This window comes from Leguminivora glycinivorella, chromosome 20 (genome assembly GCF_023078275.1).
Source record: "Leguminivora glycinivorella isolate SPB_JAAS2020 chromosome 20, LegGlyc_1.1, whole genome shotgun sequence".
Taxonomy (NCBI): Eukaryota; Metazoa; Arthropoda; class Insecta; order Lepidoptera; family Tortricidae; genus Leguminivora; species Leguminivora glycinivorella.
The window spans coordinates 8,050,437-8,076,098 of NC_062990.1; the positions used below are offsets into that span (position 1 = coordinate 8,050,437).

Consider the following 25,662-nt stretch of genomic DNA (forward strand, 5'->3'; position numbering starts at 1 on the left):
AAATGAACTGAATCTTTCCGTGCTCTGAGAATCGGTCTTTGCTCATTTAGTTCAGTATAGGATCGGCGAGCGCGAGCGGTTTGGATCGAGAACGAATGTGCGACTGCTCCGACCGAGAGCGAGAGCTACTTAGCAGAGCAACAAAAAAAAGTCAAGTTTTCATATTAAACTTCGGTTACTTACAACCTTTCGGCCCGAAATGTCACTATCTGTGGACTATTCGTATCATTTTGACACTATTCGGTCCCATTCGTTCTGATCTTTCTGACCGCAGTGGTCGCTGGTCTGGCTGAACTAAATGAGCAAAAGACCTAAAAGAGCGAACTAGTTCGTGGGAGCGATTGAACGAGATCGGAGCGCTCAGATCAACGAACGAACGGCACAAGCCTATTAAAATGCCTCTATGTAGATTTTAATTGGCGGTTCGTAGTTCAAAATAAATTTCAAACTATTTGATTGGAGGAAAATTACCACATATATTCAATCAACCAATGAGAAATGACTAGCTTTGAAAATTAAACAAAATATTTTAATGACGCAGCTCTTCCGCTCCGCTTGTTAATTTTTTACCGTTTGACTGACACTTCCTCAGCGCTCAGCGACTTGCGATTGTGTCACCGCGTGGTTTGGTGTGATTATTCCAGTTTTCTTCTCACGACTTATCTGTAAGTAGCCTTTTCTTGATTAATTTGCTTATGCCAGAATAATCTTCGAGTATGAATAGCATTAATATGGTCGATTGATGAAGATGTCTACCGGACGTCTTGAGCAATTTGCCGACTTCTGACGTTGGTTTTTTATTGTTTTCCGCGCCTGAGAATTGTTTAAGCGTTTAATAGCGTACTCAATTAGTCGCTCATTTGCATTTAGTATTCGTTTCGGGTACTAATCCACTTTTAACTTGATGTTAACTTTAATCTTATTAAATCAGCGGTGTCGGTACTGTCGGTAGTGATAGTATGATAGATTGTAATTTGTAGGTAACATTAATCATCTATACCTACTCAAGTCTACGCTTGCACGGCGCCACTTTACTTATTAATATACTGTAACCTTGTGCTACAATGTTAGAATCAAATTGTAATTGCTATTATAAAAATCAATAGATACTTACTGTTGATTCAACATTTTAACTGGGAATTTAATTTTTAAGTATAAGTCAGTTATGGGCTTGATTAAGGCTGTTAAATAGCCTATTGTTAGAAGTTCCCACTAGTGTGGAGACTAGGTTTTAATTCATTAAAAACTTTTTAGCAATAAGTTTGTTCTCTTTGAATTTGTCTATAAATTTAAAAAGTCAGATGTCAAACTTCTTTCATGTTTAATATATCTAAAAATTTAAAGTGTAAATTCTTAAAAAAAATTGTAATGGCTCCGTTTCATCTAAAGAAGTGGTTTGTCAAGGCATCATCTATACGGAATGAATATCTAAAGCAATGGTAATATTTCTAAATTTAGTTAATTATATTTAAGAGTGACCATGGTGTCACTTATTACTATATTATAGCAGGACATCTTTAATCTGAACCCTGAAAATTCAACCAACCATTCGGATTCATGGTGCATTCTGATTATAATATAGATAGGTTATTTTGTATGAAAGTAAAGAAATAATATTGTGAATTTTTAATGTGTAAAGTTTTTTGGGTAGTATTTTATGATAAATAAAAAGCTTTGTCTGGTTTTTCTCATAAAAGTATTCAATATTCAGTAATAAATTGGCAAGACAACAAGTGAAGAAGTGGAACATTCTCCTCACGTGTGAAAGTCAACACTACGGCAACACCAAGCCAACACTGACATTGGCAAATTCACCCTGTGCAATTGGCAGGGAGTAAAAGCCAAAGCAAAAAAAAAAAAAGTGAAGAAGTGTGTTCAGATTACAGATTTGGATTAAAGAGGTCCTGCTGTACTAGTAATGTAAACACAGTGTATTTACCCCCTTATTCATAAACTTACTTTAAAGTTATCAAGCCGATAAAGTTTGTTTGTCCTTTTCCGACATATTGCTGTGACAGAAAGAGACAAAAGAACTTTATTAGCTTGATAACTTCAGTAAACGTTTATGAATAAGGGGGTTAGTCTTTAACTGCCTTTTATGCCATGCATATTGCCTCGTACAAGTGGCGGCACATAAGTTTAGCACTCAGTGAAATGTGGAGGGGATAGTTTTTTTTTTTTATCGATGTGGTAATGCTGTTACGCATACCCCCATTGATTTCGGGGGTTATGTGGGACTCTCATCTCCCATACCCTTCTCTTATTGAGAAAGGGGGGAAACATCCTACCAACTAAACCCACATCGGTTTAGCCTGCACTGTCGTGTAGGGGGACGTCTAGGGATCGCTAGCATTCTGCCATGACGTCCCCTGTGGAGGGGATAGCTGCACATGGAGATGCATACCCTTCACCCCCTGTAATCCCCTGAGATACCTGTTTTTGACTTCTGCGCAATAACGGTCAGTGCTAAAGTTATGTGCTTGTAGTATGTTTTAATTCATGTAAAAGCAAGTAGAAGTCACCCGTTGACCACGAACGCTGTAAAAAACGTCGGGATGAATTTTAAATTCATTATACGCGATTTAATCCTATTATATCGCGGAAATATCGCCGAAATTCGGGAGAGCACATGTGATTGCGTACCTGACAAATCCAGACTGGTTTTGTTGAAGTACCCTCATATTTCAATACACTACATGCCTTTCCCTCGGGATAGTCCACTATAAATCACTGATAGTTCACCAACACTAATTTTCACTGTTTATTGACAGTTCACTAACACTATTAAATTGTCTGTAACAAGGTCCTTACATCCTATCATGCATTTATACTAAAACTAACATTATCATTGTCTATTAAAAGTCTTGGTTTGGATCTTCTGTCTGTTCATAATCAGACTCTGACAGACTCTCATATGAATCCATGACCACTCTCTTTGCTTCCACGTTTTGTGGTGATGAAGGCGATCTCATTCGTTTGTTGGTTGGCGGTATGCGTTCTTGGCTCTGATTGAGTGTATAATCCTGAGGACCGGAAACCCCTATGATATCAGCCCATTGAGAGGCCAGGGGTGTAGCATTTGCTTTTACATTAAGTTCTTCATCCTCATCACTATCTTCACATGGTTTGGTCTCAGTGTCACGGATTACTTCATGACCTGTATCTTTTGTAGCATTCTGACGGATATCTTCCGCCTTTCCCCCATAACATTGTTTACATTTGCATATAATCCATTGCAGTTTGATTTATGCCTTATATCCATATCCTTTTTATTTTTAGTAAGACATACAGCCTCAATGTGGCCGGTTCTGCCACAAGAATTACATTTACTCCAACGGAATCTGCACTCTCCTCTATGTTGCCTACCGCACCTGAAGCATGATTTATTCTGTTTGTCAACCTTTATGTTAGTGATTTTGTTTACCTCCATGGGCTCATCAACCTCCACATCTGATTTAGATGATCCTGGCAATATAATAATACTAGAATCAAATGTGGCACTCTCATGTGAAAATGCTATCTCTGTTGCTTGCTTAAATGTAAACTTCTCACATTGCAACAGCTTTCTTTGGACCTCTTTACTTCGAATACCACATACCAAGCGATCACGCAAAGTCAACCCAAGCCAAGCCAAGTCTGTGAAATTGCAATGAATACTCATTTTCCTTAAATTTGCTACATAATCTTTGACTTTTTCCCCCTCCTCTTGATTTCTTGAGTGAAGCTTAAATGATTCTACAATCTCTTTTTTTTTTTTTTTTTTACTACGTCGGTGGCAAACAAGCATACGGCCCGCCTGATGTAAAGCGGTCACCGTAACCTATGGACGCCTGCAACTCAAACATTCATTAGGTGTAGGGTGAAAATGAGCCTTCAAAAATTCCAAAATTTTTTTATAGGTTATGTCACCTATACTAGTGGGAGATGACAAAGAAACTATTAAATCAAATAGTTGAGAGCCACATACCGCCAACAAATTCGCCTTTTTCTTGTCCTCATCCACTATATCATTTGCACTTAAACAGAATTCAAACCTTGTAATGTAGTTTTCCCAGCAGCCATTAGCAATATCAAATTCACCAAATTTAATACCCATTTTTTTCACTTTGCAATCAAAACCTCACAAAAACTCACTAACACAGTCTTTACACACGCTTTTACTACCAAATTGTCCCGTCGCCACTATTCTATCGCGGAAATATCGCCGACATTCGGGAGAGCACATGTGATTGCGTACCTGACAAATCCAGACTGGTTTTGTTGAAGTACCCTCATACAGCGCCGGCCCGTGCACTCGATCAGGGTAGAGCGAGTTTGAGTTTCGGCGCCCTTGGGAAGAAATTTCACTAAGTAGGAAAATAAATCGAGCGCAGCGAGCGCGAATTTTTTTCCTATTGACTCGATTAATTGATACAATCCGCCAGCGGGAAATCCGCAAACTTTCAAGCTTTTATCGTCTGCAGAGCTGCGGTCTTTGACATATTTGGGGGTATTTTGACTTCACAGGGCGCCTATGTTCCCGACTTTTAGGCCTTATATTTCGCCATCACTATTATTTTTATAATGAAATGAAAATGAAATGAAAGCATTTATTTCGGACACACATCCATATTATGTTAGTAATAACTTAAAAACTAAACTAAATATACGTTAGTAGAAAGTATAGCTACAATTAGACTGATGCAAGGACATCCAGTGCGTGAGGAGAGGGCTGTCCACCCTCTCAGCAATCACCTTCAGGAGAGTGTTGGTACTGCCTCGCACGCGCTCGCACAGAGACGCCACCCGCTTCCGCATCACGGCGTGGAAGCCGTCCGTCCTCCAGGCGGCGAACATTCCTGACGCACTGCAGCGCCAGGGCAGGCCCAACATCCCCCTGAAGGCGTTATTGTACTGGACGCGCAGAGCACTGTAGGCTTTTTTAGTGTAATCACTCCACAGGTTGCACGTGTATAAAGTTTGGCAGTATGTTTTAAACAAAGTTATTTTTACCTGTGTAGAACAACGTGCAAACCTGCGAGAGAGCATTATTACACCTCACCGACAGCGCTCTGCGCTCCCTTTCTATGTCTGCGTCATCTCTTAGAGTATCTGTGACCCAATGTCCCAGGTATTTAAATTTAGTGACTGTTTGAAGAGGACAACCACTTAGCATTATACTAAGAGTTAATTAAGAGATTAACTGCGGACTCGATCGTCACCGTCGGGATGCCCATTTCGGTATTTTGCCACTAAGTTATCTGAGTGCTTTGAAATTCGCTCACCATCCGCTGTGACTGTAACTCACAAAATTGCGCTTCTCTGAGACGTTTTGCGCCTTTGGCTTTATGAGGAATTCCGCTTTGGACTATCGGATAGCGACATAACTTTGCCGTTCGCCGCACAACAACGTGGTTCGTCAAGGGCTAGAATCCTCCTTTTACGGCGCCCTAGCAACAGCGCCCTTATGAATGTTGGTATATGTTGGCAATGTGGTGCAACTTTCCACTTAATCTGAATTACAAATCTAGATTTTCAATAGGTGGGGTAATTTTCGACTTCTCTCGCCATTTTGTGATATGTGCGCGCCCACGCAACGTATAATTTTTTGTATGAATTTTTCTCGATTTTGGCGCCCCCTTACCATGCGGCGCCTAGAGCGGCCGCTCCACTCGCTCTACCCTTAATCCGGCCCTGCCCTCATATTTCAATACACTACAAATCCGTTTCTATAGTTTTATTTCACAAGTAAAAGTTCTTAAAAATTGTTAGTTTGAGGACGGCAGCATGCTTTAGTTTTCTTACATGCAACCCAAATTACTATTTCCTCTTTCAGTCACTTTGCCATGATTATGTCAGTGGCATGACACATCCGGAACCACCCATTTGGGCAATTTTGGCTTAGTTTGACTCAGCATCAAAGAAAAAGATAGCAATTATGAGCAATTCCCGTTACGTTTGTACATTTGGATCACGTCTCCGATTTTGATAAAAATTGGTAGGCTGATAGAGTCCATGATGCTGAGCAAGATCCACTAGGTTTCCCAAAATCATACAATACATCGTGAGGAAACCGGACTAATTCCAATAAGGCCTAGTTACCCTTCGGGTTGGAAGGTCAGATGGCAGTCGCTTTCGTAAAACTAGTGCCTATGCCAAATCTTGTGATTAGTTGTCAAAGCGGACCCCAGGCTCCCATGAGCCGTGGCAAATGCCGGGATAACGCAAGGAGGATGATGATGACTATTGTAATAGGCTAGTTTCCTATACTTAAAATAAAATATTTTAGGCAGTGCACGAAATAAAGCACCACATAATTAGAAGAAAAATATGGACAGTAGTTATTTTTAAACATAATTTCTATTTAATAAATCAAAGAGAAACATATACAGTATGTGAATTGACCGTGACGTCACTCCTCAGTATTTCATAGTAATTCCATATTAGCAAATCGTTTTGACAGTTCATAAAAAGAAGCTGATTTGACTAGTAGGAAACTAGCCTATTATTGTATGCTACCTTACTTCGTCACAATCTTAAAACAGGATAAAATATTACCTTCCAAAAATCAATCTTAAATCTACTTAAAAAGAATGCAGATTTACCTACAGTTGGTTCTCTATGCAATCATGACTCATGTGGCTGAGGGCTTGACATTGGCATTGATATTTTTTGCTACTGTGGCTTATTTTAGTTCGCTGATATATTATTGTTATGTAATCTTATATTTTCTTTAGATTCAGCACATTATTTTCTTCATTCGCGTATGTGTATAGTTCAATAGGCTAGTTTCCTACACTTAAAATAAAATATTATATGCAGTGCATGAAATAAAGTACCACATAATTAGTAGAAAAATATGGACAGAAGTTATGTTTAAACATAATTTCTATTTAATAAGTCAAAGAGAAAGATATAAAGTTAATGAATTGACTGTGACGTCACTCCTCAGTATTTCATAGTAATTCCATATTAGCAAATCGTTTTGACAGTTCTTAAAAAGAAGCTGATTTGACTAGTAGGAAACTAGCCTATTACATCTACACACTTACACATACAATGATAATTAATATTTTTACACACTTGTATGCTCATTCATAATTCAAAATAGATATTATGCTCCTATTTTTTTTAACCCCCGATGCAAAAACGACGGGGTGTTATAACTTTGACGTGTCTGTATGTCTGCCTGTGGCATCGTAGCTCCCGAACGGATGAATCAGTTTAGATTCAGTTTTTTTGTTTGAAAGCTGAAAATCGGTCCACTATGTCGGGGATATTTTCAAATTTTAAATTTTCGGCAAAGTGTTCATGCAGATTAGAGATGGGCCAAATATTCGGTATTCGGCATATTCGGCAAGTTTTTCAATGTTCGTATTCGGCCGAATAATTCGGTTGCGTTGCCGAATATTTACCGAATAAACAAAGTCAATAACTAATGAAGACTTTACGTATTCCATTGAATACGAAGCTCCTATTTTAGTAGCTTTCTAAAGTACTACTAAAAAGAGATAATTACCTATGCGTCAAATAATAAATACAATTGTTTTGTAAAAAAGTTAAAAAACCAAGTTTAAAAGTTGAAAAGAGTTCACAGTTGTTTTAACTAAGTTTTAGTTATCCACTAAATCATAAGAACATAGTTGTATTAACACAATCCATATATTACGTCACAGTGTAAGGGGGAGGGGGGGGGTCATACTAAATGTGACAATCCCTGTTAAAGGGATACAAAAAAGCGTGACATAGGGGGGGGGGAGGGGTCCAAAAACCTGAAATTTGGTGTGACGTAATATGTGGATGATCCCAATATGTATTAACCATAATCAATCATTTAACAGTTTTAATCTTAACATCCGCCTTAAAATATGGCGTAACCGAATATTCGGCCGAATGTTCGGTTCGGTAAGAGCTGAACCGAATGTTCGGCCGAATATTCGTATTCGGCAAAGTCCATATTCGGCCCATCTCTAATGCAGATGTCATTGATATCTATAACTAAACTCGACTTTATGTATAGTATGTACATAGTCACCAGCAATAACATGACACAAAAATTATGCTGCATCAATATCTGATACGTTCTTATGGCTCTAGAAATAAGATTGTCAGATATTTTTCGGGCCTTTTTGTGCGAATGGGATAGTATGTGTGTCTATTTGTTTGTCCGGCTTTCACGGCAAACAAACGGAGCGACGAATCGGCGTGTTTTTGTTCAGTGGAGTTAGTTGAAGGCATGGAGAGTGACATAGGCTACTTTTTGTCTCATTCTAACGCGAACGAAGCCGCGGGCAAGAGCTAGTATATATAGGTCACCTAAGTAAAACATAAGGATAATGCCCAGGTCGCTAATCGTTGCAGGAAAACATCATCAGAGACTGCCGCTAAAAACTAGTTATTGCTTTGACAACCCGTTGGGTCTAGTGGTGATTCTGCCTGCTAAGGTGATACTGGGTTCGAATCCTGGTACGGACATTTTTTGTGATGAGTCATGGCCATGCCATCATGTGTGTTTTCTATGCATTCAAGGCGGTTATTAACCCCCGACGCAAAAACGACGGGGTGTTATAAGTTTGACGTGTCTTGTCTGTCTGTGGCATCGTAGCTCCCGAACGGATGAACCGATTTAGATACAGTTTTTTTTTGTTTGAAAGCTGAATTAGTCGGGAGTGCTATTAGCCATGTTTCATAAAAATCGGTCCGCTATGTCGCGGTCTGGGTTTTTCAATTTTTTTTTACAATACGCTTTTGACGTATTGCTTCCTGTCACACTTCCATGCGGTAGGCTTGTGCCGTTTCGTTCGTTGATCGGAGCGCTCCGATCTCGTTCAATCGCTCCCACGAACTAGTTCGCTCTTTTAGGTCTTTGCTCATTTAGTTCAGTCAGACCAGCGACCACTACGGTCGGAAAGATCAGAACGAATGGGATCGACTAGTGTCAAAATGATACGAATATTCCACAGACAATAACAATTCCGGGCCGAAAGGTTGTAAGTAACCGAAGCTTAATATGAAAACCTGACGTTTTTGTTTCGCTTTGCTAAATACCTCGCTCCCGGTCGGCGCCGTCACACACTCTTTCTTGATCCAAACCGCTCGCGCTCGCCGATCCTATACTGAACCAGGGGCGGCTCACTCCGCGATCCTTTCGCCGCGCTACAAGTACATGCCGGCGGCCGCGAGATCGCGGCCCATTCAGTGGCGACGCAATAGAATTCAATGTCGTCTGCACGCGTGCGGTCCGTTTGTTAATGTAGGTAAGAATTTAGAATGGCGGCGTTTTGTGAACATCAAAGGAGTGAGCCTTCTGTACTTGTACTATTATATATTCTGTGACTGAACTAAATGAGCAAAGACCGATTCACAGAGCACGGAAAGATTCAGTTCATTTCGGTCATTGATGGGATTTTATTCCTAACAGTTCATAGTTCGTGAACGACACAAGCCTACCATGCGGCAAAGCGAATAGGGATATCGAACATAGTCCGCGATAGGCTCTCCTGAATGAGCTAGAGGCGTCCTCTGGGCAAAATTTTGCGTATTATCCTCATTCTAATCTTTTTGGTACATGTGCCATGTACCTCAGCAGTTCTCGGAAAGTTTGTACAAAAATTAAGGAAAAAGTTAAATTTGTTTTTATTAATTCCTATTATGTTACCAAGATTTTGTTAATAAATTGAGATTTTATTAAGTTTTATTTCGTCATTAAGGTTCTCTAGAATCTATATTTTCTTAATTATAACAATTAACCTGTACATATTTTACGAAAGTCGACTTATATTACTAAATGTTGGTAACAAAATAGGATCAATTAAAAGTTGCCGGGAACTGCTCACCTAATGGATAATTTTATTAATTAATCATGAATGACATTGGCTTATTTAGTCTCATCAACCAGAATTAAACACGATGATTCATCGGGAAGTCCATACACCAGATTCATTTTCCCTTACTCTCCAATCCCTAAAGAAATATCAAAACAGAATTTCCAACATATTTTTAACATACAGGATGATTTTGTTAGGGTCACTTGCACCACCGAAAATGGGGGTTAACCCGAGGCTAACCCACCATTTTATATGGAATTTGACAGTTGACAGCCCACTAACCTTGAGTTAAGCGGGTGGAGCAAGTGACCCATAGTGGTACTTTGAGGGCGGAGACTGGAGGTAATGTAATAAGGTCACCATGGCATAACAAGAAGTGATTTTTTGGGTTAGCCGTACTGTAAATATCGACCCTAGATTGTCTCTTATTAAAATGATTTTCTTAATTTAATTGAACTTTAATAGCTTTTCATATTTTCTTTTGGCTCATTAGTCATAGCGTATGATATGAACTAAAAGCTTAAAAAAGTATGATATGGTTACATGTATATTTAACCCCCGACGCAAAAACGAGTGAGTGTTATAAGTTTGACGTGTCTGTCTGTGTGTGTGTCTGTCTGTGGCATCGTAGCTCCCGAACGGATGAACCGATTTGGATTTAGTTTTTATGTTTGAAAGCTGAGTTATGACTGTATTGTTTTACACCAATCTTTCGATAAGACAAATCACCAGCACATGAGCGCTGTTTCGTGTGCTCTGCCCACCCCTTTTGGTAATACAGACGTGAGTTATGGTATGTATGTATATAAATAGAGTAACTAATGCTAGTGTTTCAAATTCCTTAGTAGCAAATCGTTTATTGGCTGGTTAAAATAAGAAACTGATTTGACATAATCCCTATTTTATACTCCTCTGACTTCAGGTACAGTCAATAAAGTTCTGCCTGTACCTTAATGTACAGGCAATAAAGTTCTATATGTTCACAACTGTGTTGTTGACTGTACGGTCATTCACACCAAATCACCCGGTATAACATTCATGACGACAAAATTTCACAAGAGCACGTCATATCGAAAACCGCCTCGCAAAACTGATTCCTAACATACTGTAGAGTGACGTCACCATCCACTCAGTATATAAACCAAAGCCGCCATATAGACCCAGATGATGAAATAACGCTTGCTCAAATTAAAGAAGCTCAAATAATTAAAGAACTCCGTGAAAAATCAAAACCGTCACTGAAAACCAAAGCCTATTTTTATAAAAACCGTCCCAATTGGGAAAAACATAGAAGGGTTATCGACACCACACAGGGCCCTCCGCCCTAGGTCCCTAGGAATTAATATTGTATCCAATTTAACAAAAGTTCATTGCATCCAATTATGGATATTGTTTATGTATAAATTAAACTCAGTAAAATTTAAAAATAAAATATTGTATACTTCACTTCTCTATACTAATCTATCATCTATTCTTCTATTCTATACTTTTTCCTTTTCTCTTCTTACTTGGCAGTGGCGCGGCCCTTCAGGCCGCACCACTGATCACTCAGACCTCAGCTGTAACTGGCCCCAGGAGCGGCCAAACAGCCAACATCATGCTCAAAAAAAAAAAAAAAAAAAAAAATTTACGATTCAGTCTCTATTCAGTCGGCATCGCGTCATTTAGTTTTAACTTTATCTGTGATATTTTTCTAGTTTTATAGGTGAGTTTGTTTATTGATTTACCCTTGGCATGAATGAATATTGATTTGTGACAGTGTTTTTGTTTTATTCTAGTAAAGTGCTAAATGCCTTTTTGCCGACGACTTGTTGGTTATTTTTATCTATGATTAGTTTTTTCCTGGTTTGTCATGTGTCTTATTTCTTTATGTAGAATGACGAGGCACATTTAAATAAGTGTTTAGTGTTTTCATTTTGTTGAATTATTCATCGATGCAGCCTAAAATACTTCTACCTAGTATTTTATGAAGTAGATAGTTCGCTTTTGTTGATTAGAAAATATGAAAATAAACATAAGATTGTAAATTGTGTCGTTCTCAAAAATGGAACCACTTTAGCTTAAGCATAAGGACGCTGAATTAAGTAATTAGTATAAAAATACAAGCAAATTTCGCCCTTACGTTATACGAAAATGTGGAGCTTTTTACTTGAGAACATCACAGTTAGATACAAGAAAGTATCTTTCGATGTGATAGACTTTCCTAATTGAAAATATTTCATTATTATAAGTGCTGATGAAACACCTCATGCATCGTTAATAGTTATTTGTTATACAAGGGGGCAAAGTTGTATTTTAACGCCGAGTGTGGAATTGAAAAACGAGCAAGTGAAAGGATTCTATAGTTGAACCACGAGCGAAGCGAGTGGTTCGAGAATAGAATCCTGAACTTGCGAGTTTTTTAACACACGAGAAGTAAAATACATTTGCACCCGAGTATAACACAAAACTTTTCCCCTCACTAATAGCGAGGAAATTACAACGCAAAAAATGCGTTTATCACTGCTTCCAGTATTTCCACAGGTGGTAAATCATCTTTATTACTAGATTCACCTACTTTTATCAATTTTAAAGCAGTTAATTTGACTTTATTCAAGGTCAAATTACTTTACCCACTAGTGGATAAAATGCGTTTTTACCCGCTGGTATTAAAGGACAAAACACGTGTTTCCGAGCTAGTGAGGGGAAAAATTATTTTGAATACTAAGACAACAATAATTAACAAAGTATACCTAGACAGACTATACGCATTATTAATTTATATTTAGGTTAAAAGGCTTAAAATACAACGTTTCGATCGTGACACGAGTGTTTTTATCACGTTATCTATTTACTTTCAATAGATAAAACAAACTGTTTGGTTAAGGATTTTAAAGTTTATCAGTTTGGGTCGGCATTCTGTACCTATTTACTGGAGTTATCTTTTAGTACTTTGGTTTTAAACTAATCGTGTTTTTAATCCCCGACGCAAAAACGACAGGGCGTTATAAGTTTGACGTGTCTGTCTGTGGCATCGTAGCTCCCGAACAGAGGGACCAATTTAGACTTAGTTTTTTTTTAAAGCTGAATTAGTCGGGAGTGTTCTCAGCCATGTTTCATGAAAATGGATCCACTATGTCGGGGGTTTTTTCGAAATTTCAATTTTGTGGTTAGTTCACAAGCGCTTAGTCTTTTTTTAGGGTTCCGTACCAAAAAGGTACAACAGGAACCCTTATGGTGCGACTCTGTCCGTCTGTCACATTCCTAAATATCTCGAGAACTACTAATGCTATCAACTTGAAATTTGGAACAGTTGTGAACATTGTAAACCTCTACAAATAGAAAGTATAATGTTTTTAAATATATTAATTTTAATTGTAGAAAATGGCCAAAATGTAAGGGGGGCAAACTGTAAATTTCAAGTTACTAGGTCAAGTGGGGTATCGTTGGAAAGAGCTCAAATTGAACGTAAATAAACTATTTTTTATAATTTTTTTGTTGTGGAAAAAGAAAGAATTTTGAAGGAAAATGTAAAAAAAAATACCGTTCCCCCCCTTATCTCCGAAGTTTACCAACGAAAAATTATCAAAATTTTAGTAAACATTGGTTTTATACTATATATTACAGGAAAAATATAATCGTGTTTGTATTTTGAATACTTTTTTTTTAATGCACAAAAAACTTTTCAGATTTTTACTTTCAATTTACCCACCCTTGCGGATGTATATCGTACTTAAAATTAATACGAGATGTTACGTAAACCATCTTCTGTCCAATAAAGTAAAAACTGTTTAAATCGGTTAACATTATAAAGGGGACCGGGAGATGGCGCTATACACTATAATACTCATTAGTGCCTATACTTTTGTCTTCTAGTCAAGTCATTAGAGTTATATGAAAATATGAGATTATTTTTACTAGGTAGTTTGAAAGAAAGTTTGTACGGAACCCTCGGTGGGCGAGTCCGACTCGCACTTGGCCGGTTTTTTGTTATTTAGAAAGAGCACACATACATTAATTAGTAACTGCAATGAAGATTACTGATTACTGTATGTTGTCGGTATGTTTTTACTTCCATTATTATTTTAAAATTATGTACCTACTAGCGTTTTCCCGCGGCTTCACTCGCGTTAGAAAGAGACAAAAAGTAGCCTATGTCACTCTCCATCCCTTCAACTATCGCCACTTAAAAAATCACGTCAATTCACCACTCCGTTTTGCCATGAAAGACGGACAAACAGACACACACACTTTCCCATTTAAAATATTAGTAAGGAAGTATGGTATTTCGTTATCATTCGAGCCTTGCTTTTGCCATTACATAGACGAAAAGTGCGAACGAAATTAATGTGAAAATATGAAATCAAAATGAGATAATTTTAAGCGTTATTCAAATAGAAGTTTTCAAATTTTTGCACAAGTGTGTTTTTCAACTATAAGTGCGTTGAACTTTGGTTTCGTTCCAATTGGTGGCGCCAAGATATTAATGCCAATTTTATTGATATCGTTTATCTCTTTCTAGTATGAACAGTTAGAGGAGGTTAGTAACATCGATGTAATTAGAATTGCCATATTTACATTATTTATTGCACAAGTATTAGTCATCAATCATCATTAATTGATTGTCATTTATGCCATGTCACTGTCATTCTATGCATTATTATGTATTTCTGTGTAAATTGTATACGTAAAACTATCGATAAGAATCCGTTTCGGTGAAGCTCATTTTGTATGGTATTTTGACAGCGCTCCAAGCGGGACGTTTTGGAAACACAGCTTCATTGAAACAAATTCTTTCCAAAGCGAAAAGTAACTTTTTGTAACGTAATTATCACTAGGTAATCGTCAAATATTTTTATGTAAAAGTAACAATAAAAAAAAAAAATATTTCGGACCACAAAATCCATACAAGGTTAATACTTACACCTAATACTACCACTATGTTAGTTTCCTTAGTACCTAATTACAACATATTTACTAAATACTATTTTTCAAAATTGGCTAGGGAGAGGTGCAGGTTCGACCAGTGTTGCATATAGCGACTATCAAGCCGGCCCGCTATCGCACCCAGGATACCGTTGCTGCTGCCAAACACTCTGCTACGCGTTGCTGCGGCACGCTTTCTTAATGTGGCATAGAAACCGTCTACTTGAGCGTCCGCAAACATACCCGACGCGCTACAGAAGCGTGGCAGCCGCAACAGCACTCTGAAGGCGTTGTTATACTGGACCCGTAGAGCACTGATCGAGCTTTGCGAATAGTTAGCCCATAGGCTGCAAGTATACAGAGAAGTACAATAGGCTCTAAAAAGCGTTATTTTCACCTGCGCTGTGCATCCTCTGAACCTATGTGCTATCATATTCGCCCTTATCGCCAGCGCCCTACGCTCCCTATCTATAACAACACTAAAAATGATATCTAAATCTATCAAATTTGACCTGCTGAATTTGTATTTAAATTTCGATTTTAAACGAAGTTGCAAGTTGCTACTCCGCTACCAAAAATGGCTGCCTCAATGAAACTAGTATTGAGATTTAAGATAGTATTTGATGACGTCATAGACTCAGTTGAGACACCGCTGAGGCTGACTCATAGACTTGTCGAAAACGCCGGCTTACTCGGCTTAGGTCATGACTGAAGGTCGCGGTCTATGCGAATATTTACTAATATAGGTAGTACGAACTCAAACACTTATACTTGTATTTGTGTCGCTTAACTTCAAAACTGGGTAAACCCATTCTGCAATAAGGTTGATTATCTTTCAGATCATATTATATTTTTTATATATTCAACCTTAAAACAGAATGGATTTACCCAGATTTGAAGTTAAGCGACACATTTATAGTTCGTGCCTTAAGATTATTTCTTTAGTATAGAATAGAGTTCATCTTTTGATCCTAGTTCCTGAAAATATTTGCTAATGCCAATAATTCAAGTAAGATCAATACGGGTAAATGTGTCATAAGGGATAGTGTGTCTGGCCTTCACATTTTGCCTGTTTAATTAAACCATTGATCAGTGTTTATTGGGAGTTCATACGTTTAATAAATCATGAGTAGCAATTAGCAAAAGTATGAAATTGTCACAGGTCTTTTTGTAAAATGGTCAAATGAGTAAAAGGCCATTCACACTTCCTCTCATGACACACTTAGCCGTATTGACCTTATATTCATACTTTTAATCGATTTTCGGTCATATTTATAGAAAGCCGATGTGTTAACATTACTTAAACGTTTTAAACATTTGTAATGATTTATAAACAGCTTACGATGTTTTACTATCCACCAATCTTTAAAATTAGCTATTGTATGAGTTAATGCGTATTAGTGAGCCTTCTTCTAGTTCAGAATAGTCTTAAGCACTGTACACTGTAGCTATGGAAATACCTAGTACTTCCTATCTTCAGGAAATCCGATATTGCCAATCTTATGTAAATGGAATAAATCAAGGGTTTGGTGGGGAGAACGGCCCCACTTTTCTACCTGGCAACATATATGCCTTCTGCAATTTTTAGGGCGCGAATGGGCCATTTTTTCCAAAGTTTCCCACCCCACTTTTTTGGATTTGGAAATTTTTAAAATGTGGTTTTCACTCAGAATCGCGAGCTCTTTCAATCCTAATAGGAGAAAAAGTGTCCCAATGTTTTTTTTTTTCATTCCGTTACCATTTTTTAATACATGTTGTATGGCGGTAACGGAATAGAAAATTTGTTTGAAATATATATGGAAATCTGGGGACACTTTTTTTCCTCGCGATTCTGAATCGCGTAAAAACACCTATGTTACAAAAAAGTGGGGTGGACAACTTTGAAAAAAATGGCCCGAATACGACTCTATCTATATGGAAGACCCTGCACTTTTTATCCAATGGATTTCTAACCCATATATGCTCATAGGGTCGTTTTCAACCCACTGATGAAAACTCACTACTTCACACTACAATAATCAATCGTATAAGAGGATTGGCTCCCCCTGTTCAAAAATCTAATTTCCCCAACCGCATTGTTCCAGTAAAATGGCCATCCACATCAAAGACGCTGATGACCTCAAGACCAGGCTGTCCGAGGCTGGCGACAAGCTAGTCGTCATCGACTTCATGGCGACCTGGTGCGGACCCTGCAAGATGATCGGGCCCAAGCTAGAGGAGCTCGCTAACGAGATGGCCGACTCTCTGGTCGTGCTTAAGGTAACTATTCCATTTATATGTATAACAAACACACAAACACAAACAAATCATACTTATCACGTAGATACTGATACTGTTTCACATATTCTAATATGTGGGGGAAGTTTACCCCATGTTAGGGTCCCCCCACATCTAGCGTCTCGCGAGCGTATTGAGCGTTAGCGCTCGCGATCTCGTGAGCGTTAGCGCTCGCGAGTCGCTAGATGTAGAGGGAACCCTTATAGTTCCAAGTCCCAAATTATAATCTTGAGTGAACATAGACATTGGCATAAGCTGACTCGCTCGTCGTCGTTAAATAGCGAAAATAACGTATTTTGAAGAAGAAAAATATCTCTAGCTGATTATGTATGAAAGTTTACCCATGTTAAGGTTCCATGTCGTAAGCTCGAGTGAACATAAGCGTAGTAGGCACTCTGTTATGTATGTATGTATAGACGCTCTTATGATAAATCCAAAATTTCACATAGTTACGAAACGCTAGTGTAGATACTAGATACTATACTAAACAGTTGTCAGTGGCCTCGATAAAATTTACCCCATGATATGATACCATATGGTTATCTTGAGTGAACATTGGCTGTTTGTATTTCTACAAATATTTAGCATAAATGAAATCAAATGAAAATAAAATGTACCTACACCCACATGCAAGTATTCCAGCTATCAATGTTATCAAATATGTATGGAACTTTACCCCACATTGTGGTGCCTTATCGTCACCACAAGTTAACATGTATTTTAATAAGTTGTAATAGGTACTGAATATTCATTACGAGTAGAGATGGGCCGAATATTCGGTAAATATTCGGTATTCGGCATATTCTGCAAGTTTTTCAATGTTCGTATTCGGCCGAATAATTCGGTTGCTTTGCCGAATATTTACCGAATAAACAAAGTAAAAAAAATAATGAAGATCTTACGTATTCCTTTGGATAATAAGCTCTTATTTTAGTAGCTTTCTAAGGAACTACTAGAAAGAGATAATTGCCTATGCGTCAAAATACAAATACAATGTTGGAAAAACCGTAGTTTAAGAGTTGAGAAGAGTTTAGAGTTGTTTTAACTAAGTTTTAGTTAAATTCACTAAATCGTGTTAACATATGTAGTTCTAGTAACATATGTAACCATTATCAATCATTTAATAGTTTTTTCTTAACATCCGCTTTCTAAATATGGCGTAACCGAATATTCGGCCGAATGTTCGGTTCGGTAAGAGCTGAACCGAATGTTCGGCCGAATATTCGTATTCGGCAAAGTCCATATTCGGCCCATCTCTAATTACGAGTATAATATTTCCTAAGATATAAAAATGTTCAATTAATTCCACATTTTTACAATGTCTGGCAATGTGGCTTTAAATGAAGCTATTTGTTTCGATATCGCGTGATATCGTGCAATTCGCACCGCTGATAAGCTGTCTACCAATTATTATACTTATTATAGTTATTATTTGTAGCGTGTTCAAGTAAAAAGTGCCACATTCATTTAAAATAAGGGCAAACATATGTACAATCCCAATAAAAATTTCTTTAGCGCGATGTAGAAATCGCCGCACTCGGTACAGCGCCATCTCACGTCTTATTTGATAAACTGTTTTGTATGAATGATCGTTTTATAGAGAACTACAGTTCTTAGGTAGCCCAATTTAGAACAAAACATAATAAACTTAAATAAGCAACATGTTTTAAATGTAGTCCTTTGTTATCGTGTGATAGCGTGCGAATTACCTGATAAGCTTCTCTGCCAATGTACTCTGATAATTATTATGTTTTCCCCTCACTAACTCGGAAACACGTGTTTTGTCCTTTAATACCAGCGGGTAAAAACGCATTTTATCCACTAGTGGGTAAAGTAATTTGACCTTGAATAAAGTCAAATTAACTGCTTTAAAATTGATAAAAGTAGGTGAATCTAGTAATAAAGATGATTTACCACCTGTGGAACTACTGGAAGCAGTGATAAACGCATTTTTTGCGTTGTAGTTTCCTCGCTATAGTGAGGGGAAAAGTTTTGTGTTACACTCGGGTGCAAATGTATTTTACTTCTCGTGTGTTAAAAAACTCGCAAGTTCAGGATTCTATTCTCGAACCACTCGCTTCGCTCGTGGTTCAACTATAGAATCCTTTCACTTGCTCGTTTCTCAATTCCACACTCGGCGTTAAAATACAACTTTGCCCCCTTGTATAACAAATAACTATTATTATCAAGTGCCTCTTTTTCTCTACCTTTTCTATAACGTTAAAATAACTAACCTATAACTTTTTCCGGTCCTCCAACTATCTTCATAACAACATTTCATCAAAATCGATTTATAGTTTAAGTATGAAGAAGTCGGATATAGACCGAGTTATTTTTATATTTATAAAATGAAGAGATATGAAGATATTTTTAAATTGTGTTATTTGTAGTAGAAGCACTACTATTTTAAATCATGTTCTCAGACGTGAGTTTATCTAATTCTTTACGTAGATAAAATATAATACTTTAGTCTTGTACGTACATTACTCAACGTAACAGTAGATTAAATAAAGTTATATATAATTAACGCCAGTCTCAATGCCAGTGAATGATGTCATCGACGCATCGGATATCATTCACACAGTAATATAACAAGATATAGTATTTGTAGTTGATAAATATGTATGCTACCATACTATATTCACAAATCTTATACACTATTGAGTTGGAATCGGGCGCCGAATGTTAGTCATGTCGTTGCTAGGCAACCAATATTATTATATACAGTATAGAGGACGCCGATTAGTATGCATCATGCAAAAATTTTGGGTATTTCCTTTTTGATACTGCAGATATATAGTTACCTAGCTACATAGTTAGTAATTTCTTATCACGCCACATCTTCAATAACCTAACCACAAAATTAAAATTTTGAAAAAACCCCCGACCGCGACCTAGTGGACCGATTTTCATGAAACATGGCTAAGAACACTCCCGACTAACTCAGCTTTCAGACAAAAAAAAACTAAATCAAAATCTGTTCATCCGTTCGAGAGCTACGATGCCACAGACAGACACACACACAGACAGACACGTCAAACTTATAACACCCCTTCGTTTTTGCGTCGGGGGTTAAAAATGGCTTCTGTTTTTGTCATATTTTTCTGTTCCTATCTTGTTTCGTTATGTAATAAAAAAGACAATGCTTATGTTGTAGGTTCTCAAACAACGAAATATGTTATGTGGCTCTCTATTGAACCACCACCAGTTCTACCAGTGAACGTTATGCTGAACAAGCTTATACAAAGTGAGCGTATATATTATAAGTAATATACGATACGTTCTTATATCTCGTATTACTTACCCTATCTAGATTGGCGGGGCCTGGAAAAGGGTTAAGAAATAGGCGATTTTAGACACAACTTTAAATGGGATTTTCAAGGTATCTGACAGTATTTAAAAATGCAGCAATCGAAAATAGAGAGCCACATAACATATTTCGTTGTTTGAGAACCTACAACATAACCATTGTCTTTTTCATTACATAACGAAACGGGTAAGTAATACGAGATATAAGAACGTATCGTATATTACTTATAATATATACGCTCACTTTGTATAAGCTTGTTCAGCATAACGTTCACTGGTGATAATGCTCAAAATCGATAATAGCAAATCATCTAATTTCGAAGTGGATAATGTTTATTCTCTATAATATCAGTGTATATAAAGATTAATGTATATAACGTTAAGGATACCTAATATTTATAACATATATTAATCAATTATTCTAACATCAAAAGGTGTAATGTTCATAATATCTAAGATCTATGTTTATAACGTTTGGGATACCTAATATTAATAACATATATTTTTCAATTAATCTAACATCAAAAGGCGTAATGTTCATTCTGTGTGTAAGATTTTAAATGCATAATAACCTAACCTAATCCACTTTCTTAGCAACAGTTTTGTATGGGTGTCGCAGTTCTAACCTAACCTAAACCTACTTTCTTAGCAACAGTTTTGTGTGGGGGTCGCAGTTCTAACCTAACCTAAACCTACTCTCTTAGCAACAGTTTTGTATGTGGGTCGCAGTTCTAACCTAACCTAAACTAAACCTACTTTCTTAGCAACAGTTTTATGTGGGGGTCGCAGTTCTAACCTAACCTAAACCAGGGGCGGCTCACTCCGCGATTCTATCGCCGCGCTACAAGTACATGCTGGCGGCCGCGAGTTCGCGGCCTAATCAAGGGTGGCGCGCGTTCTCACGGAACGTACGTTTGAACTTTCTATTGTTACTTTACGTTGCGAGTTTTTTTTTAAGTTTTATATGCGATGTCCGCGTGTAAATGTCTAATGCTTAGTTAAATAGACATCATGAATAAAATAGGACAATCTTACACAGATCTACTATTGATTAAGTCCCACGGAAAAGTTCAATAAGGCTTACGATGTTGGGACTTACATAAAAAATATAAATACTGTATATATAGCTAGAAAGTACCCAAGACTGGAATATAATAGTACAACATTTTCTCTGAGTATTAATTCGTTTTAATCCATAGGCAACCCTATCGTCCGACGCTTCGCACGTGCGGCTCGTTTCTTTGTTAGAATTTTGTAGGCATTTAAAAAGCGGCATTTCGTGAACATCAAAGCAGTGGGCCTTCTGTACTTGTACTATTATATATTCTGTGCCTAAACCTACTTTCTTAGCAACAGTTTTGTGTGGGGGTCGCAGTTCTAACCTAACCTAAACCTACTTTCTTAGCAACAGTTTTGTGTGGGGGTCGCAGTTCTAACCTAACCTAAACCTACTTTCTTAGCAACAGTTTTGTGTGGGGGTCGCAGCTCTAACCTAACCTAAACCTACTTTCTTAGCAACAGTTTTGTATGGGGGTCGCAGTTCTAACCTAACCTAAACCTACTTTCTTAGCAACAGTTTTGTGTGGGGGTTGCAATTCTAACCTAACCTAAACCTACTCTCTTAGCAACAGTTTTGTATGGGGGTCGCAGTTCTAACCTAACCTAAACCTACTTTCTTAGCAACAGTTAAATGTTATATATGGAGAACGGTATGGTATATATAAACTGATATTAATAAAAATAATATAATCGTTATATTAAGTAATGTTGTTTATGGTGGACGGTATACTTAGTGTATGGTATATAAACTGAAATTAGCTAATTTAAACATTATATTAAGAAATGTTATGCATGGTAAACGGTATACGTAGTGTATGGTATATAAACTGAAATTAAGTAACGTAAACGTTATATTAAAAAACGTTATGTAAAACTAATATTATGGCAATTCAGCGTTATTTCTTACAAAAGTATTGATGTTGGTGTTATATCTAACGTTCATTATTGCTGCTGAACGTTAGTAACATGAAATTATATATATTAACGTTATATCTCGTGGGACGCACCCATCTAGATATTTGTACTCAAAATCCAACGTATCTCCTAAACAGTGATGTTTTGGCGATAGATTTTACATAAGTCTAATAGTCACTCTTTGAAAAGTGCAATCTAATTTATGCCCTGAAATTCAGTGTTTAGACTCCAACTCTAATAGAATTTAGATTGTAAATCACGTTGACACGTATATGTGGTGGATGAAACGTACTATGCCTAGAAAAGGATTAAATACTGCCCTTTTAAATAGTTTCTTAAGCCGAGTTTTAACCCCCGACGCAAAAACGACGAGGTGTTAAATTTTGACGTGTCTGTCTGTGGCATCGTAGCTCCCGAACGGATGAACCGATTTAGATTTAGTTTTTTTTATCTGAAAGCTGAATTAGTCGGGAGTGTTCTTAGCCATGTTTCATGAAAGAGCATTTCTTTTTTTTTCGCCACTTTTATGAAATTTTTGAAAAAATGTATGGTATTTCTACTCAAAATCACTAGCTTCTTCAATCCTAGTAGTTAAAAAAATTGTCCCATACGATTTTTTCTTATTTTGTTACCATTTTCCATACATGTTGTGTGGGGTAACAAAAGAGGAAAGTAACAAAAATGTATGGAAATTCTGGTACACTTGTCTCCCAGTGAGATTGAAAGTACTCGTGATTCTGAGTACAATTGATCTAAAATTCCCTAAAAAAATCAAAATAAAAAATGGCAAAAAAAAAGAAATGCTCGAAAATCGGTCTACTATGTCGTTGTCGGGGGTTTTTATAAAATTTTAATTTTGTGGTTAGGTTATTAACATTTTTTTTTCTTTTTTCCAGGTGGACGTAGACGAAAACGAGGAGATCGCCGCAGAATACAACGTCAACTCGATGCCCACGTTCGTCTTTCTGAAGAACTCCAAGAAACTCGAGGAGTTCTCGGGAGCCAACGTCGACAAACTGAAGAACACCATCTTGAAGCTCAAGTAGAGCGCTGGCAACGGACTGTGTACTCACCAGTGGGGTTAGACCACCTTTAACTTAAAAAGTCCTACAGTTTTTTTTATAAAGAGTAATATACAAAATTGGACATGAAAATGTTAAAAAAGTACAGATTTAATGAATGAACTATGTCCTAAAACACGTTTTTATAAAATGCGTCTATAACCTAACCACAAAATTAAAATTATGAAAAAAAAACCCCCGACCGCGACGTAGTGGACCGATTTTCATAAAACATGGCTAAGAGCACTCCCGACCAACTCAGCTTTCAGACATAAAAAACTAAATTTAACCCGGTTCATCCGTTCGGGAGTTACGATGCCACAGACAGATACACACACAAACAGACACGTCAAACTTATAACACACCGTCGTTTTTGCGTCGGGGGTTAAAAAAAAAATCGTCTGGTTACATTTTTAATCTTGAGTCTTCAAGAGGCATACGTATTTTTTTGAGTAGGTAATGGAGTTCTCGCCCCGTAGCCGAATGGCATTTCTCCGACGCCAAACGAAAGCGATACGCCGCTGGCTCTGTCGCGCCAATACGCAAGCGCGATAGAGATAGATATCTACTAGCGCTTCGTTTCGTGAGCGTTTCGTGAGCGATTGTGCCATTCGGCTAGCCACCCTGGTTTTATTTCAATTAGTCAAATTTCAAATTTGACTGACGTAATCGGTCGGAAACGAACGACCTACCACTTCAAGACTTATTGTGAGAAATGTTTCAAAATTGATTTGAGTCTTGAACGCCAAAAACATCTAAAAGATGGTGTACGCTGTCAAGGTAACCTTCACGCTTCTAAGCAAGGTTGCACCAGTGATTTTTTTGTTCATAACAAAACGTTCAAATTGAGAACCATAATATGCATTTTGTAAATCTTATTAAAGGCATAACATTCCATTTAATGCCACTAATATAAACTAAAACAATGGGCTAAAGGTCTAACCCCACAATCGAGGTAAATATTATATGCACTAAAGGCCCCAAAGGAATTTTATTTATTTTAAAAAGGTCACAATCTCTGGTAGATTCTGCTTTTTGGTGTGATTTTTTGCGCATAATATTTTTTTAGTTTTCACTGATATATGCCGAAAGTGTCTTACGCTGCACAAGAGGGTACGATGGTCCGTTGTGTTGCATTTCGCGTACTTATGTTACGTTACAAAGTATTGTTATTATCAATAAATAATCGTGAAGACATTTTAGGGTTTTATTTATGCCTTGCGTTTACCGACAATCCTCAAGCTATAAGGAACATATTACGCGGACGTCCGCGGTCGAGCGACCGCGACCGATCAGTGTGCACGGTCTTCGGGACGAGGCTTCGCCTGACCAAAACATCCAGCGAGCCAGATTTCGATCGGACGTCCGTGCGCTCAAGGCCACGTCCACGACCGACGACCGATAGTTTGCAAGTGTATATTCATAGTCTAGATCCGCGGTCGCGCGACGGCGGACGTCCGCGTAGTATGTTCCTAGCTTAATCCAATATGATAATAAAAATCCAAATATGAGAGGCGCGTTCCTAGCACACAGTCTAAGCTCGTGTAGGTGAACGCGTACTATGCTTGTATGAGTAAAATATAACAGGTCGACTGTTCGCGTTTTTAACAAACGGTAACTGTGAGGTAACCGAGAGGGGGTGGGCGGCACTTTCAGCGGGGAGCGGTAGTGGCCATACCACAGTATAATAAAGAGCACTATCGTACAGTATGGCCACTCCCGCTCCCCGTTGAATGTGTCGCCCACCCCCTCTCGGTTACCTCGTAGTTACCGTCTGCGCTTAGACCGTGTGCTAGGAACGCGCCTCTTTCGTATAATTTGATCGCCAGTGTCCGAGGTGTGGCCATACTGTACGATAGTACTCTTTATTATACTGTGCTTCAAACTGCCTACTTAACCCTGCGTACGCCTGTAAAAAAATTGTCATTTCAAAAAAGTAACCATGGGCCCATTTCTCGAAGTTACAATTTTATTTACAAGTGGTAGTCAATGTCTAATATGACAAGTTGGAAAGACACTTCCACCTGTAACTTTCAGTTATGAGAAATGGGCCCCTGATAAAGCAGATGTTAAATCGATGTAGGGAATAAATCAAATTATTTTATTAAATATATATATATATATATTTTTTAAGTAGTAACACTACTATATATAAGTTATAAACTGAAATAGATACCATACACTAAAGAAAAAGCGATCAAGCCGGGAATCGAACCCGGGTCTCCAGCTATCGCGGCTGACGTGTTCGACCGCTACACCATCACCACCCCGACCGCCGGGGTGGTCCCGGGTTCGATTCCCGGCTTCGCCACCAGTGGGCTTGATCGCT

At 37.7% G+C, this 25,662-nt stretch overlaps 1 protein-coding gene across 2 annotated transcripts; it reads left to right on the forward strand.

Annotated features, from left to right (window-relative positions):
• Positions 1 to 518: 518 nt before the first annotated feature.
• On the forward strand, positions 519 to 24,530 carry LOC125237002 (thioredoxin-2). Of its 2 annotated transcripts, none has more exons than XM_048143913.1 (3): positions 519 to 665; positions 16,796 to 16,970; positions 23,168 to 24,530. In XM_048143913.1, exons 2-3 carry the CDS (start codon positions 16,800 to 16,802, stop codon positions 23,315 to 23,317), a joined length of 321 nt encoding a protein of 106 aa, XP_047999870.1. In that variant the 5' UTR covers positions 519 to 665; positions 16,796 to 16,799; the 3' UTR covers positions 23,318 to 24,530. The 2 variants fall into 2 exon arrangements, with proteins under 2 accessions (XP_047999870.1, XP_047999871.1); XM_048143914.1 differs by lacking the exon at positions 519 to 665 and adding an exon at positions 11,433 to 11,511.
• The last annotated feature ends 1,132 nt before the right edge of the window (positions 24,531 to 25,662 follow it).

Bases quoted from the DNA above. Each gene is read 5' to 3' on its own strand.
- LOC125237002 (XM_048143913.1), top strand. From the start codon at position 16,800: ATGGCCATCCACATCAAAGACGCTGATGACCTCAAGACCAGGCTGTCC. The intron at 16,971-23,167 runs GTAACTATTCCA...TCTTTTTTCCAG, and splicing joins ACTCTCTGGTCGTGCTTAAG to GTGGACGTAGACGAAAACGA.